The sequence below is a fragment of the Bubalus kerabau genome, chromosome 3 (assembly GCF_029407905.1).
Source record: "Bubalus kerabau isolate K-KA32 ecotype Philippines breed swamp buffalo chromosome 3, PCC_UOA_SB_1v2, whole genome shotgun sequence".
In the NCBI taxonomy this organism is placed as follows: Eukaryota; Metazoa; Chordata; class Mammalia; order Artiodactyla; family Bovidae; genus Bubalus; species Bubalus kerabau.
Genome location: NC_073626.1, coordinates 150,422,309 through 150,438,066, shown reverse-complemented (window position 1 = coordinate 150,438,066; position 15,758 = coordinate 150,422,309). Strand labels below are relative to the sequence as shown.

The following is a 15,758-nucleotide window of genomic DNA, read 5'->3' as shown; positions in this document are numbered from 1 at the left end:
ATGTCCTTTTAGATTCCCTTCCACAGGTCAAGAACCAGGACCCACGTTTGATCTCATCTTTCTGCATATGTATGGGACGACAAAGCATGGGGAATTGAGTCATATTCTGCCCCTGCATATCTGAAGAGTATTTCTAAAGCAATAGGCTGGCAGCAAGGGAAAAAGGTTCTCAAACAGTTGCCTGGGGTCTTCCTATGAAACAGTGATTCTTCAGGGAGGGGAAACTCAGGCAAATCATGATACCAGTTTTGAAAACAAAAAGCAACCCTAGAAGACGGGTTGAGGGGAGAGGGGAATGAGAGGATCCTGGATATGTTCCTGCTTTTGGAGTGTCTCAGAGAGTCTTGGGAGACCTCTGTCATTTAAGCCCAAAGGGAGATGTTAAAACTCAAGACAAGATGTGGCTATTGATAAAATTTGCTGCCTTTCACTAGCACCTCACAGTTCAACATTTACAGGTTGATTTTATTTTTTCACCTCATAAAAGTCATATATATGTACATAATAGAAAGTTAAAGAAACCGAAAACAACAAAAAGGAGAGATAAAAGCGTAAAATGAAGACCTGTAACCTTGCCATTCATTGATAGCTATGATTGACAGGCTTCTACATGCACTAATTGTTTCTTCCCTATGTAAACATATGCAAAATATTTTTATCAAAACCACATAATCCTGACAAGGTGATTTAGGAAATGTGGGCTTCCCAGGTTGTGTTAGCAGTAGAGATGGGGGTTCAATCTCTAGGTCTGGAAGATACACTGGAAGAGAGCATGGCAACCCACACCAATGTTCTTGCCTGGAGAACCCCATGGACAGAGGAACCTGGCCAGCTACAGTCCACGGGGTCACTAAGAGTCAAACACGACTGAACTTAGCACGCAAGTTAGGAAATGTAAAATTGTTTTTCAATTAGAAGATTTTTTTTTTTTGGTTGCCCTTAGCACGTCAAGTCCTTCTGGAATTCATAGGATTGTCACGCATCGCCCCAGGGGGAACCACCAACCTCATCTCAGCAGTTTCCATAGGCAAACTGTACAAAATACCGGGCACGTAATGTATTTCTAGAGCCCTGCATAGGCTGAGAAGTGCATCCTTTGTCTCCAAGGTCATAATGGCTCTGCTGACCTCAATTCCTTTCACTGGCACGAGTGAGGACAACCTGAAAAGCCCAGAGAAAATGAGAGCCCCCTGCCCCATGATCCCAAATGAAAAAAAAAGGGGAGAGAGAGGACACGGAAATCCCCTCACATGCTACCCCCAGGCCCCTTTTGTGTTGTTCTTGCCAACGCAGCAGCCGTCCTGCTATATATACCAGATGCCACGTTTGTCCCCATCAGACTGGATGCTGATCATCCGCTATCAACAACCATGGGGAAGGTGAGCCAACTGAGGTCCCAGACCATGCTTGCCGCGTGTGGACGGTGTTTGTGGAGGGGGGTGTATCTCGCAGCTGACTTCCTGCTGTCACCTTATGTTCCACCTGCATGCAGATCACCTTCTACGAGGACCGGGGCTTCCAGGGCCGCCGCTACGAGTGCAGCAGCGACCACTCCAACCTGCAGCCCTACTTCAGCCGCTGTAACTCCATCCGCGTGGACAGCGGCTGCTGGATGCTGTATGAGCGCCCCAACTACCAGGGCCACCAGTACTTCCTGCGGCGCGGCGACTACCCCGACTACCAGCAGTGGATGGGCCTCAACGACTCCATCCGCTCCTGCCGCGCTATCCCTTACGTGAGTCTTGCTTCAACCCGACTGGGGTGACAGCATTACTGATCCAGGGCCATAAATTCCTGTTCATAAAAGCCAATTTTTTTCAACTCAGGACTAGTGTTCACAGTAAAATAACAAAGCCCAACTCTCAAGCATTGGGGGAGGGGGGGAAAGATGCCTTTTTACTGTGCTGTCATGGGGAAATATTTACACTCATTTAGCATTAAAAAGTGAAAGTGAAGTCGACTTCACTTTCACTTTTCACTCTCATGCATTGGAGAAGGAAATGGCAACCCACTCCAGGGTTCTTGCCTGGAGAGTCCCAGGGACAGGGGAGCCTGGTGGGCTGCCGTCTATGGGGTCGCCCAGAGTCAGACACGACTGAAGTGACTTAGCAGCAGCAGCAGCATTAAAAATGGGTAAATTGTTTTTAGGCATAAGAAATCACAACGATATAGCTTCTAAAACTGAATTTGGTATCATCTAGCTGATCCCTAATTTCTAAATAAAAATCACATGTTAAGTAAAAAAAAAAAAAAACTATCAGAGTATCATTATTTCTTAACAATAAAAATACTGACAGACTATGGGAGAACAACATAGGTATATCATATTCTGACTGTATTGGCAATTGTTTTCAATACCTTCTCTATGACATACAGATCTAGAAACTGGAACAATATGTCTGCTTGCAAGTGGCTCCCTGTATTTAGCAGATATTATCAACTAGTTTCTTACAAGGGTCAGAAAAATTGTTCATTAAGATTTCATGGGATGTAGTCCTCACCAAAGTCCTGCTTAATGTCTATTAATCATGTGTAGCTTGTATTTGGACTTTCTGAATCACCAAATTATGTGTCATGGCAAGCGGATTCAGGAAGTAAAAACAAAATTTGGCTAGAGAAATTTGCAGATGCAAAAAGAGGTACAAGATAGGAACTTCTTTGAGGCCAGAAACTCAAATGGTTCAAGGGACTTGGCAAAATGTCAGACATGTGGACTAAGAGTAAACGTGAATTGTTGTCAATGGTGAGTGCAAAAGTGACTTAAAAACATGCTTGATAGGATTCAGGGATACATAGTCATAGTGGAAAAGGGAGTTAAATCTTCTCTGCTGCTGCTGCTAAGTCGCTTCAGTCGTGTCCAACTCTCTGCAACCCCATAGACAGCAGCCCATCAGGCTCCTCTGTCCCTGAGATCCTCCAGGCAAGAATACTGGAGTGGGTTGCCATTTCCTTCTCCAATGCATGCGTACATGCTAAGTTGCTTCAGTCGTGTCCAACTCTGTGCGACCCTATGGACAGCAGGCCCCAGGCTCCTCTGTCCACAGGATTCTCTAGGCAAGAATACTGGAGTGGGTTGCCATTTCCTTCTCCAAATCTTCTCTGCAGACTCAGCTAAATATAGTTACAATAGTTGTTTTTTGTTTTGCTTTCAAGGAATCCCTTTTCTTTATTTCAATGTTTATTTCTTCCATAAGATAGATTACTGGTCAGGTAAGTTTTATTTTAATACCCTCCCTGAAGAAGGAAATGGCAACCCACTCCAGTATTCTGGCCTGGAAAATCCCATGGATAGAGAAGCCTTGGCAGGCTACAGTCCATGGGGTTGCAAAGAGTCAGACATGACTTAGCAACTAAACAACAACAACAATTTGTTAAATCAACAATGTAAGGAGAAGATACATATGTGACAGGATGGTTTGAAAACCATGCTTCATGAAGCTGCAGGATGACTGAGTCACTTTTACTGACATCCAGGATGCCCACAACTTATTTTTCATCTTTGGTTTATTGTCGCAACAGACCAGCTCTCACAGGATAAGGCTGTACGAGAGAGATGACTACGGAGGCCTGGTGTCCGAGCTCACGGAAGACTGCTCCTGCATCCACGACCGCTTCCGGCTCAATGAGCTCCACTCCCTCCACGTGCTGGAGGGCTGGTGGGTCCTCTACGAGATGCCCAACTACCGGGGGCGGCAGTACCTGCTGCGGCCGGGGGATTACAGGCGCTACCACGACTGGGGGGCCGTGGATGCCCGAGTGGGCTCTCTGAGACGGGCCATCGATTTGTACTAGGCTGTGCTTTTCTTATGATCCACATAGAAATGCACTGTATATACAAATCGTGTTACTGGCCCATAAGTAATTCTTGTTCATCTTAAAGAATAACTGAATTTTAATAAATGGTGACCCTTGGCAACTTACCTGGCCCTGAAATCAAGTGTTTTGAACGTCTACTTACTTCCTGATGGCAGCAGTATTTAAGAAGTTCCCATTCACATCATGGGAAGGAGGCAGAAACACTGTTTCTGCCTCTACAACCCACAGTATGAGGGAGAGAGAAAAGAAACATAATGAAAACTATTAAATCCATACACAGGAGAAGATATGGAACCAGTTGTGGCTGGGACACAAAAGGACTGCTGGAGAGGACTGCATTATCCTGGACTACAATATGAACTTTTATCAAAATTCAATTAGGGAACTCTCAGCTATGCAGAGTGAAGTAAGACAATGTGTTATCCTACACACCGGGATTTCTTTCTACTAGAGTAGAGTTGCTCACCCAGAATACTAATTCTTTTTACAAATTTACATGAGCAAAAATAGGGCTCTGTCCCAGTTAAATTCTTCATAGACATTGAAAAGCTCATTTTAAAATTCATATGGAATTTGCAAGGGACCCAGAACAGCCAAAACAATCTTGAAAAAAGAAGAGCAAACTAGGAGGACTCATACTTCGACATTTCAAAGCTTACCGCAAAGCAACAGTAGACGACACAGCGGGGTACTGGCACACAGTAGACATGGTGATGACAGGAGTAGACTTGAGAGTCCAGAAACAATCCCATATGTTTATGTTCACCTGATTTTTGACAAGGGTGCTAAGACCACTCAATGGGGAAAAAATAGCTTTTCAACAAATAGTGCTAGGACTACTGGATATCCAAATGCAAAATAATAAAGTTAGACCCCCATTTCATACCAGAAAAAAATTAATTAAAAATAAATAAAAGAACTCAAACTATAAAACCCTTGGAAAAAAATAGAAACATACATCTTCATGATCTTTTATTAGGCAATGACATCTTAAAGATGACACCAAAAGCACAAGCTAACAACAATAAAAATAATAAATGGGACGTCATCAAAATTAAAACATTTTACGCTTCCCAGGTGGTGCTAGTGGTAATCAACTACGTGCCAATGCAGGAGACACAAGAGACACAGGTTCAGTCCCTGGGTCAGGAAGATCCCCTGGAGGAGGGCATGCAACCCACTCCAGTATTCTTGCCTAGAGAATCCCATGGACAGAGAGGCCTGGAGGGTTATGGTCCATGGGGTCACCAAGAGTCAGAGACAACTGAAGTGACTTAGCATGCACGTGTGAATCAAAGAATGCCATCAAGAAAGTGAAAAATACATGTATACCTACGGCTGATTCATGTTGATGTATGGCAGAAATCAACACAACATTGTAAAGCAATTATCCTCCAATTCAAAGTTTTTAAAAGAGAAAGTGAAAAGACAGACTCTTGAATGAGGGAAAATATTTACCAAATATTTACAAACTTTTTATCTGGCAAGAGTCTAGTATTCAGAGTATTAAAAAAAAACCTCTTAAAACAACAACAAAAGATAAAAGACAAGACAGTTAAAAATGGGCAAAGTACTTGAATATTATATTTTTATGAAGAAGATATATAAATGGTCAAGAAGCTACTGAAAAGATGCTCAGCAGTATTAATGGTTGTTGTTGTTGGTTGTTGTTTACTAAGTTGTGTCCAACTCTTTGGTGACCCCATGGACTATAGCCCTCTGGGCTCCTCTATCCAGGGAATTTCCCAGGCAAGAATACTGGAGTGGGTTGCCATTTCCTTCTCCAGGGGATCTTCCCGACCCAGGGATCAAACTCACATCTCTTGCATTGGCAGAGAGTTCTGTACCACTGAGCCACCACAGAAGCCCATTATTAGTCATTTGGGAAATTCAAATAAAAACCACAGTGAGATAGCACTTAATACCCACTAGGACGGCTGGACAGCATCGCCGAAGCAATGAACATGAACTTGGGCAAACTGTGGGAAATGGTGAGGGACAGGGAGGCCTGGGGAGCTGCAGTCCATAGGGTCACAGAGAGTTGGACTCGACTGGGTGACTGAACAACAACAACCCACTAGGTGGTTATATTAACTTTAGAGAAAAATAAAACAGAAAATAACAAGTGCTAGTAAGGATGTGGTGAGATTAGAACTTTCATAAATTTCTGTAATGTAAATTAATGTAAATACTTGTAAGTAATGTAAAGTTCTAATGTAAAGTAATGTAACTAGATGCAGCCACTATGGGAAAACAGTTTGGTAGTTCCTCAAAGAGTTAAACTGAGTTATCCTATGACTCAGCAATTCCACTCTGACATATACACTCAAAAGAATTGAAAAGAAATGTTCTAACAAAAACGTATTCATGAATGTTCACAGCAGCACTATTCACAATAGGCAGAGGTGAAAACAACCCAAATGTTTATCAGTGGATGATTGCATAAACGAAATGTGATAATCCAGACAATGGGGTATTCTTTGGCTGTAAAAAGGAATGCAGTCCTGATACATATTACATCAGGGATGAACCTTGAAAACATGTCGAGTGAAAGAAGCTGGTCACATATATTATAGGATGCATTTATATGAAACACCCAGAATAGGCAACTCTAGAGACAGTAAGTATATTCATGGTCGTTTAGGACTGGGGGATAGGTCGATAAAGGAATGATCACTAAAGGGTTCAGGACTTTTCACTGTGGAATGAGCACTTTCTAACATCGGCTGCGGTGACAGTTGCACATAACTGAATTACTAAAACCACCGAATAATACACTTTAAATGGGCAAATATTCATGTGAACTATGTCAATGAAGCTGTTTAAAAATAATAAAGCCCTGAACAGAACCTTAAGTAATAAAGAATCTTTTAAAATGAGATTCCTTCTTGCTGAAGGAACATATGCTAAGAATCATAGGTATGAAAATACACATATTATTGCTCTTACCAATACCAAATGTGCAGGAGACTTGTGGTTTTGCTGCCGGCTTAGTTAAACCCTGCTTAAACTTAGTGTGTTGTCCTCTGTTGAGTGACCAGTGAATTACGAGCTCTGTGTTTGTTGTTTTTTTAAAAGGAAAACCCAGGTGATATGTCTCACTGAAGATAATTTTAACTTGGAGGTTTTGTTTTGTTTCAACCTAGTGAATTTAAGGGTTTAGAAACTAGCATTTTATCTAACAAACCTTGGAATGCCACAAGCTTCTTTCTCTATAAAACTAGGGGTGTTATTCAAGAGGAGTTCCTGCTTCCTTCAGTTCTGATTCTTTAAGACACTATTAGGTTTCCAGGTGGAATATCTTCATGGTTACCAATGTAGGCCGTGAGGTCCATGGACTTGGTTTCTGGCTTGACCACCTAGTAGCTGTGTGACCTTGAGCAAGTTATTTATCCTCATAAGCCTTAGTTTTCCCACTTGTATGTTTTTGTGAGGAATAAATGGGATGCTTCTTATAAAGAAGCTCAATAAATAGTAGTCATCATTCCATCAGTTTTACCTCATTGTGCTATATACATATATATATATATATGGATTTCATAAAAATGGGGGGAGAGTGAAGTAAATTAGCTATTTTCTAAAAAAAATTAGAGAAAATGTGAACATCCTCGATGTCCTTTTCATAGTCATTCATTACTGCCGTCTTGCTACCCTGATGGCTCAGTGGTAAAGAATACCCCTGCAAATGCAGGAAACACAGGTTTGATCCTTGGGTTGGAAAGATCCCCTAAATGAGGAAATGGTAACCCTCTCCAGATCCTTGCCTGCAAAATCCCATGGGGGAGCCTGGAGGGCTATAGTCTATGGGGTTGAAAAGAGTCAGACATGACTGAACGACTAAGCACATATACATACATAGGTGGTTATAGGCCGGCTCCAATCAACTCTGACACCACTTCCAGCCTGTGTCATGTGATACTGTAAAATTCATCCAGACCTCTTGCAAAACTGGTGGCAGGCATCACTAACAGAATCCTGAGGCAAACAATTAGATTAAGACATTTTAGGGATCAAATAAAACACCTAGAAATAAAGTATAGCCGTCGTTTGGTATCCAAGGGGGATTGGCTCCAGAATCCCCACGGATATCAAAATCTGTGGATGCTCAAGTCCCTTATATCAAATGGTTCAGTATTTGCATATAACTATGTAATCCTCCCATATGCTTTAAATCATCTCTAGGTTACTAATAATACCTACTACAATGTAAATGTTGTGTGCTATGCTTACTTGTCAATTATGTCTGACTCTGCAACCCTTTGGACTGTAGCCCACAAGGCTCCTCTGTCCATGGGATTTCCCAGGCAAGAATACTGGAGTGGATTGCCATTTTCTTCTCCAGGGAATCTTCCCAACCCAGGAATTGAACCCACATCTGTGTCTCCTGCATTGCAGGCAGATTCTTTACCCAAGAGGCCATCAGGGAAGTTTGAAATTTTACATATTATTTACATTGTATTTACACAGTATTAGTATGTAAATGATATGTAAATAGTTGCCAGCGTGGCAAATTCAAGTTTTGGTTTTTGAAATTTTCTGGATTTTTTTTTTTTTTCCGGTTACTTTCGTGGTTGCTTGAATTCATGGATGTAGAATTCGCGGATACAGGGAACCAACTACATTGGTTCAGGAGATTGCTGAGAGACTTGGCCTTAACCTGCTGACTCCAACATCATAAGAAAGATTGAGTCCGAGACTGCACACAAGCCCTTTTACTTGTATAGTCAGCTTCTGATTTTAGGGCATCAGGGACCTGGACTGAGTCAGGTACCCCTGTGAGTGGCTCTTTCAGGGCCTGCATCATTGGTTGGTGGAGGAGCAAGCCCTTGCAAACAAAACTACCAGTGACCACCTCCCTGCCTAGCCCATGCCTTGCTTTCACATTGCTTCTTCTAAAGCATTTTTTTCTTTCACAGTACTCACAAACACATGAAATTCTTGAATAGGCACTATTTCTGAAGAACACATTCAGGAAGCAGCGACTTCATCCATCCATTCATACTCCTGCACTTATTGCTTGTATAATCTTTGGAACAGCAAGGAGATCAAATGAATCAATCCTAAAGGAAATCAACCCTGAATGATCATTGGAAGGACAAATGCTGAAACTGAAGCTCCAATACTTAATACTAAAGCAAGACCATAGGTATGAGTGAGGGGTCGTAGCTGCACTCACAGGAGGGAATCTGCAGTGAAACAGGCCAACAGTCAGCAAAATCCTCCCAAGAACACATTACTATGAGTTCCTTGACTGGCCCCTGTTCTAAACCCACCTCAGTGTGGTTGGCAGACTGCAGAAGCCAAGGGCATCATCACCTGTGACAATACTTAAGGCTGTATGTGCTGGTGTGTGTGTGCATTTCAGATCTAGCAGGTGATTTAGGCCTGATTTGGCTAACAGTAGAATTTTTCTCCTTTTCTCATTTCTGTATCACCAATGAAGTTTTTTATTTAACTTTTTAGTCTTCACTACATTATAACTGCATCCTTTCTCATAAAGTGCTCTGGAGGTCTTTGAAGTGGTATGGAAAAGGAAAGTTGATATGCAAAGAACAAATCAAAAGAAGTATCCTCACTCTCATTATTTTATTGAACTCTTTTTGGGCTAAGTAGAGAAATAGTAGGAATAGACACAATTCACACTGAAATTTGTTTTAAAACTTGGAAGTGCAGAAGGGAGTTTTTTCCCCCCTATCTTTTCATCTAAATTCAAGATGTCTGATGATCTGGGCCAATGGAAGGAATCTGTTCCCAATACTGGAACGCCTTCCCTTCTTGGAAGCTTATCAAATCCCACCTAATCTTCAAGGCAGTCTAGGTCCCTCTTTCCAGGATAGCTACTCATACAACCAGCTTTTACTTGTCTCTTCCTTCTCTGAACATCTATATCCACTTCATGACCACCCAACTTAGCACTGAAGCACTGCCTTTCTCACATAATGTCTTTTTGTCTTGGTTTAGTGTCTTCAACAAGACATAAGGATAAGGGCCATGTCATGCTTTTTTAATCCTCATGATTAATTACTAATTAATTATATGGATAAATAGTAGTCATGTATGGATGTGAGAGTTGGACTATTAAGAAAGCTGAGAGCTGAAGAATTGATGCTTTTGAACTGTGGTGTTGGAGAAGACTCTTGAGAGTCCCTTGGACTGCAAGGAGGTCCAACCAGTTAATCCTAAAGGAAATCAGTCCTGAATATTCATTGGAAGGACTGATGCTGAAGCTGAAGCTTCAATACTTTGGCCACCTGATGCAAAGAGCTGACTCATTAGAAAAGACTCTGATGTTGGGAAAGATTGAAGGCAGGAGGAGAAGGGGACGACAGAGGATGAGATGGTTGGATGGCATCATCGACTCGATGGACCTGAGTTTGAGGAAGCTCTGGGAGTTGGTGATGGACAGGGAGGCCTGGCATGCTGCAGTCCATGAGGACACAAAGAGTCGGACACGAATGAGCTACTGAACTGAACTGATGTGGATAAATGGAGCCCTGGAAGCCTGAAAAACAGCAAGGGATTCTGACTTTATTGCAAATGATTCCAGTTTATTTTGGAAAGCAATGACTCTCCCACACAAGGTCACCAATGCAGATGTTCAGAGACATAGATGGCAGTCTCTCACACTCAGTCCTCTACCTGGTTCTGATAGCCTCCAGTTCTGTCTGGTTCTTGGTGACCTTGGAAAACTTGAAGGGAGGTAAAAAATGGCCCAGAGATTGGCAGGCTGGTGTAGGATGGCAGCAGGGAGACCTTCGTGAGGGGAGGGGCGGAGTTAGAGCACCACCCTTTGAAAGTCTCAGAGTTTACCTCTAACAGCTAAAGGAAAGAGACAGGGGAGACAGCCTGAGAAAGACAACAAAAATGAAAGAAAAGGTGAAAAGCAACATTTTTTTGTGAAGAAAAATAATGAGATTTCCCACCACTGCCTTGCATTTTAGAAGATGGATGGGTCAATGGAATGAGACATTTGGTCCTGGGTGCGGCAAGACATGCTTTGTTACATCTCTTTGTAGGATCAGCCAACACCCTAGTCTAAAATATATGGGAGATTAAGGGAGGGACTGAACCAATGAGCCTTTTAGCACGAATATTTGAATACCAAGTTCACAGTTATACACAAGGTTTTTTTTTTCTTTTCTTTAAAAAGAACTGCAAAACTCATTTTTAAAAACACAGGTCTCATTTAAATCAGAAAAAAAATTATAAAACCCTTTAAAGTTCTTTAGGATATCACAGTTGAATAAACTTGTATATCAAAATACATTTGACTCAAATGTCAAAACACATGACTGGATCTAACATAACCCTGTTTTTTTTCCAAAAATGAAATTGTTCATTTAAGAGACATTGAAGTTACCATCCCTGGTGCTTCCTTGGTGGTTCTGAAGGTAAACAATATGCCTGCGATGCAGGAGACCCGAGTTCAATCCCTGGGTTGAGAAGATCTCCTGGAGAAGGGAATGGCTACCCATTCCAGTTCTTGCCTGGAGAATTAAATGGACAGAGGAGCCTGACCGGCTACAGTCCACGGGGTCACAAAGAGTTGGACACGACTGAGAGACTAACACAACAACAGGATGTTTTGGGCTTCCCTGGTAACTCAGCTGGGAAAAAATCCACCCTCAGTCTGGGAGACCCCAGTTCGATTCCTGGGTTGGGAAGATCCCCTGGAGAAGGAATAGGCTACCTACTCCAGAATTCTTGGGCTTTTCTGGTGGCTCTGATGGTAAAGAATCTGCCTGCAATGTGGGAGACCTGGGTTCAATCCCTGGGTTGGGAAGATTCCCTGGAGGAGAGCATGGCAACCCACTCCAGTATTCTGGCCTGGAGAAACCCCCTGGACAGAGGAGTCTGCCAGGCTATAGTCCATAGTGTCATGGAGAGTTGGACACGACTGAACAACTTAGCACAGCACAAAGTTACCTGGAGGCTTCCCAGGTGGCTCGGTGGTAAAGAATCCACCTGCCAAGCAGGAGACTCAGGTTCGATCCCTGAGTGGAGAAGATCCCCTGGAGAATGAAATGGCAACCCATTCCAGTATTCTTTCCTGGGAAATCCCATGGACAGAGGAGTCTGGTGGGCTGCAGTCCATGGGGTCGCAAAAGAGTTGGACACGACTGAGCAACTAAGTAACAACAAAAGTTACCTGAGGCCTGTTAGAAGCCTCAGTGGAAATAGTGCATTACCTTCCCTGCCACCCAGTCTCATACAAATGTTTTAGTTTGTCAACTGGGTTTTCTTGAAGCATCCGCAGATTGCTTTCTCTGGTAGCCCAGATGAAACCTCTTGAGCTCACTGGCACATCATTGACACAACCTTGCTGAAGGAAGCCATGTCTGCTCTCACTTGAGTGGGTACAACTGAACTTTCAGCAAACTTTACATCACTTATTTAGCTCATGATGATGAAGTAGTAATAGTTAATAATGAAAGCCTACCTTATGAAGAGTGTTGTGTGTGTTCTAGACATCATACCAGAAATCTTAGAATACATCATATGGGAAAAAAAAAAAGAATACATCATGTGGCTAACATAGCACAGTTATTATCAAGAGTTCCCCAAATATTTGGGGGATCTGGGACAAGAGCATAAATAGATCCCCATCACCACTCCATGGCCCGCCCTCCTCCTTTCTCAGTCCTGCATATGCCCAAGCTCCATCCACATGTTCCACCACCCCTCACCCCCGATCACGTCCCCCAAACAGGCTCTCTTTTATGAACAATGTCCTTGGGTGGGTGGGTGAAGATTCTCTTCAAATTTTGGGGCTTCAGGTACAAGGAGTGTGGTTTCTAAGAAGTGTGGGCCTGTCCCCATTGCCACCACACATTCCTGTCCTGTGAGCAAGACTGCCGCTACAGGGCGCCAGAGGATGCTCTCTGAACACCCAGTCCAGGCCAAGGTTCCCGAATGACCAAGTCTAATCACATGCCGATCACTGTGAGAACCAAATCTAAAAAAGTACACACAACCCCAATGTTCATCACAGCACTGTTTACAATGGTCAGGACATGGAAGCAACCTACGTGTTCACCGGCAGATGAATGGATAAGAAAGCCGTGGTACATACATACAATGGAATATTACTCAGCTATTAAAAAGAGTGCATTTGAATTAGTTCTAATGAGGTGGATGAAACTGGAGCCTATTATACAGAGTGAAGTAAGTCAGAAATAAAAACACCAATACAGTATACTAACGCATATATATGGAATTTAGAAAGATGGTAGCGATGACCCTATATGTGAGACAGCAACAGAGACACAGATGTAAAGAACAATCTTTTGGACTTGGTGGGAGAAGGCAAAGGTGGAATGATTTGAGAAAATAGCATTGAAACATGTATATTATCATATTTGAAACAGATTGCCAGTCCAGGTTCGATGCATGAGACAGGGAGCTCAGGGCTGGTGCACTGGGATGACCCTGAAGGATGGGGTGGGGAGGGAGGTGGGAGGGGGTTCAGGATGGGGAACACATGTACACCCATGGCTGATTCATGTGATTGTATGGCAAAAACCGCTACAATATTGTAAAGTAATTAGCCTCCAATTAAAATAAATAAGTTAATTTTTTTTTAAAAAAAGCAAAAAATAAAAAAAATTAAAAGGTACACACAGCTAGGAAGTAGAGGAACTGGGAACTGAGCTCAGGTCTGTTAGCCTTGAAGGCCTATAAACTAATTGTCTCTGCATAAAACATGGCTTGTTTTAGAAGTTATCTTTCTAGATATACATATCTTATACACTTCACATAGTAGGTTCAGTGTCATCTTTTTTTTTTTAATTTGTAAAGCTGTGTCTCTATCAACCTTGAGAATCTTTGACTTTAACAGGAATTCTGGTAAATTATAGTTGCTGTTCTAGTTGCTAAGTTGTGCCTGACTCTTTGCAACCCCATGTACTTCCCACCAGACCCCTCCATCCATGGGATTTCCCAGGCAAGAATACTGGAGTGAGTTGCCATTTCCTTCTCCAGGAGATCTTCCAGACCCAGGGATCGAACCCATGCCTCCTGCATTGGCAGGCGAATTCTTTAGCACTGAGCCACTCTCCTTCAATTGACATTGTTGCCAGGCTGATTTCTTCAACCTGGTTCTAGGATCTAAGCATTAGCTGACTGTAAAGGGTTCTTTAATCCCCGAGTCACTGATCTGGGTACAGCTTCTAAGACTGCAGTGCATGTGTGCATGCTCAGTTGTCTCCGACTCTTTGGGATGGACTGGAGCCCACCAGTCTCCTCTGTCCATGGGATTTTTCAGACAAGAAATACTGGAGTGGGTTGCCATTTCCTTCTCCAGGGGATCTTTCTGATGCAGGGATAGAACCCAGGTCTTCTATGCCTCCTGCATTGCAGCCAGATTCTTTACCAGCTGAGCCACTGGGGAAATGGTAACCACCTAATCTCTGTCATTACATAGAGGGTCATGCCAGGGCCAGTATCTGCTGGATACTGTGTTGGTTCTATTCCAATAGAGGGACCCCCTACCCATGGTGGGTTTCTCTTTTTATAGGAAGAGCCTTAGGTAATAAATCTATTACATGTTAACATAAATAACATGTTTTATGAATAATAACCATGGTTTCCAAAGCAAAAAGCAAGTAATGAAAAGGCTGAAATTGCTTTACATTTTGCGAAATCTCTTTCATGTCATACAGCCTCTGGAAAAACTCCACTGCACACTTGTGAAAGAAGAGTGAAAAGGGCAAATAACATCTTGAGGGCTTCCCCAGTGTCTCAGCAGTAAAAAAAAAAAAAAAAAAATCCACCTGCAATGCAGGAGCTGCAGGAGACACAGGTTCAGTCCCTGGGCCAGGAAGGCCCCCTGGAAGATTAATCCACTCCAGGATTCTCACCTGGAAAATCCCACAGACAGAGGAGCCTGGTGGGCTACAGTCCCTAGGGTTGCAAAGAGTCTGACATGACTGAAGCGGCTGAGCACACATACACCCATTGTTAGGAAAACTCTTCTGACCATGTGAACCCCTTGGAAGTGTCTTGGGGACTTTAGGGGTCCCCATACCACACTGTGAAGTCCATACTATGAAGATGCTCTGTTGTCAAGCCTGGGTGCTGTCTAGCATCTCAAAAGTCTGAGAAAGTAGGGGATGTGGCGCCTCGAGGGTTTCTACATTACTACTTGCTGTTGTTCAGTCAAAAAGTTATGTCTGATGTTTTTGCGACCCCAAGGACTGTAGCCCAGCAGGCTTTTCTGTCCATGGGATTTCCCAGGCAAGAATACTGGAGTGGGTTGCCATTTCCTTCTCCAGGGGATCTTCTTGACCCAGGGGTCAAACTCACACTTCCTGCACAGCAGGCAGATTCTTCACCATTGAACCACCAGGGAAGCCCCTACATTTCTCCTTATACTAACTCAAATCACCCTTATCAAGGGAGCAGGAATTTATTAAGGTGAAGAGGAAAGACAGATCTTAGGACATTTGAAGGAGGCCAGGAACCCCCCCAGAAAGCGAGCAGTCTCTGGGCAGCACCAGCAGAAGGAAGGTTACAAGCTCCCAGGGAGACATGAAGAGAGGAAGGCCACAACCATCTGCTTTCACTCAGGTCAAAGCCAAGGACTGAGGGCCTACTCTGTGCCCATCCCCTGCTCTAGGGCTCAGGGACAGAAAAGAACAAGGATCATTCCCAGCCTCAGAGAGCCCACAAATTTCCAGCCAAGTGTCAATTTCACTCAAGATAGGCCTCCAAACAACAACATTGATAATCACAGAGTCTTGAATTTGAACTAACTTTATGCTTTTCAAAGCATTTTCACAAATTACTTTATTTGATTCCCTCTTCCTTAAGATATTAAAGTTCTCATTTTCAAGAATTTTTTGTAAACACCAGTTCCTAAGCAGAACACATTGTTTAATTACCTACAAGGAGTCAGTTAAGCAGAGTAGGCTATAAACTAAAAGCATGGGCATAGAATTTTG

At 42.9% G+C, this 15,758-nt stretch overlaps 1 protein-coding gene across 1 annotated transcript; it reads left to right on the top strand.

Annotated features, from left to right (window-relative positions):
* Window positions 1-1,257: 1,257 nt before the first annotated feature.
* Window positions 1,258-3,909, top strand: LOC129647819 (gamma-crystallin A). Its single transcript, XM_055574786.1, has 3 exons — window positions 1,258-1,379; window positions 1,493-1,735; window positions 3,520-3,909. Exons 1-3 carry the CDS (start codon window positions 1,371-1,373, stop codon window positions 3,790-3,792), a joined length of 525 nt encoding a protein of 174 aa, XP_055430761.1. The 5' UTR covers window positions 1,258-1,370; the 3' UTR covers window positions 3,793-3,909.
* Window positions 3,910-15,758: the final 11,849 nt, after the last annotated feature.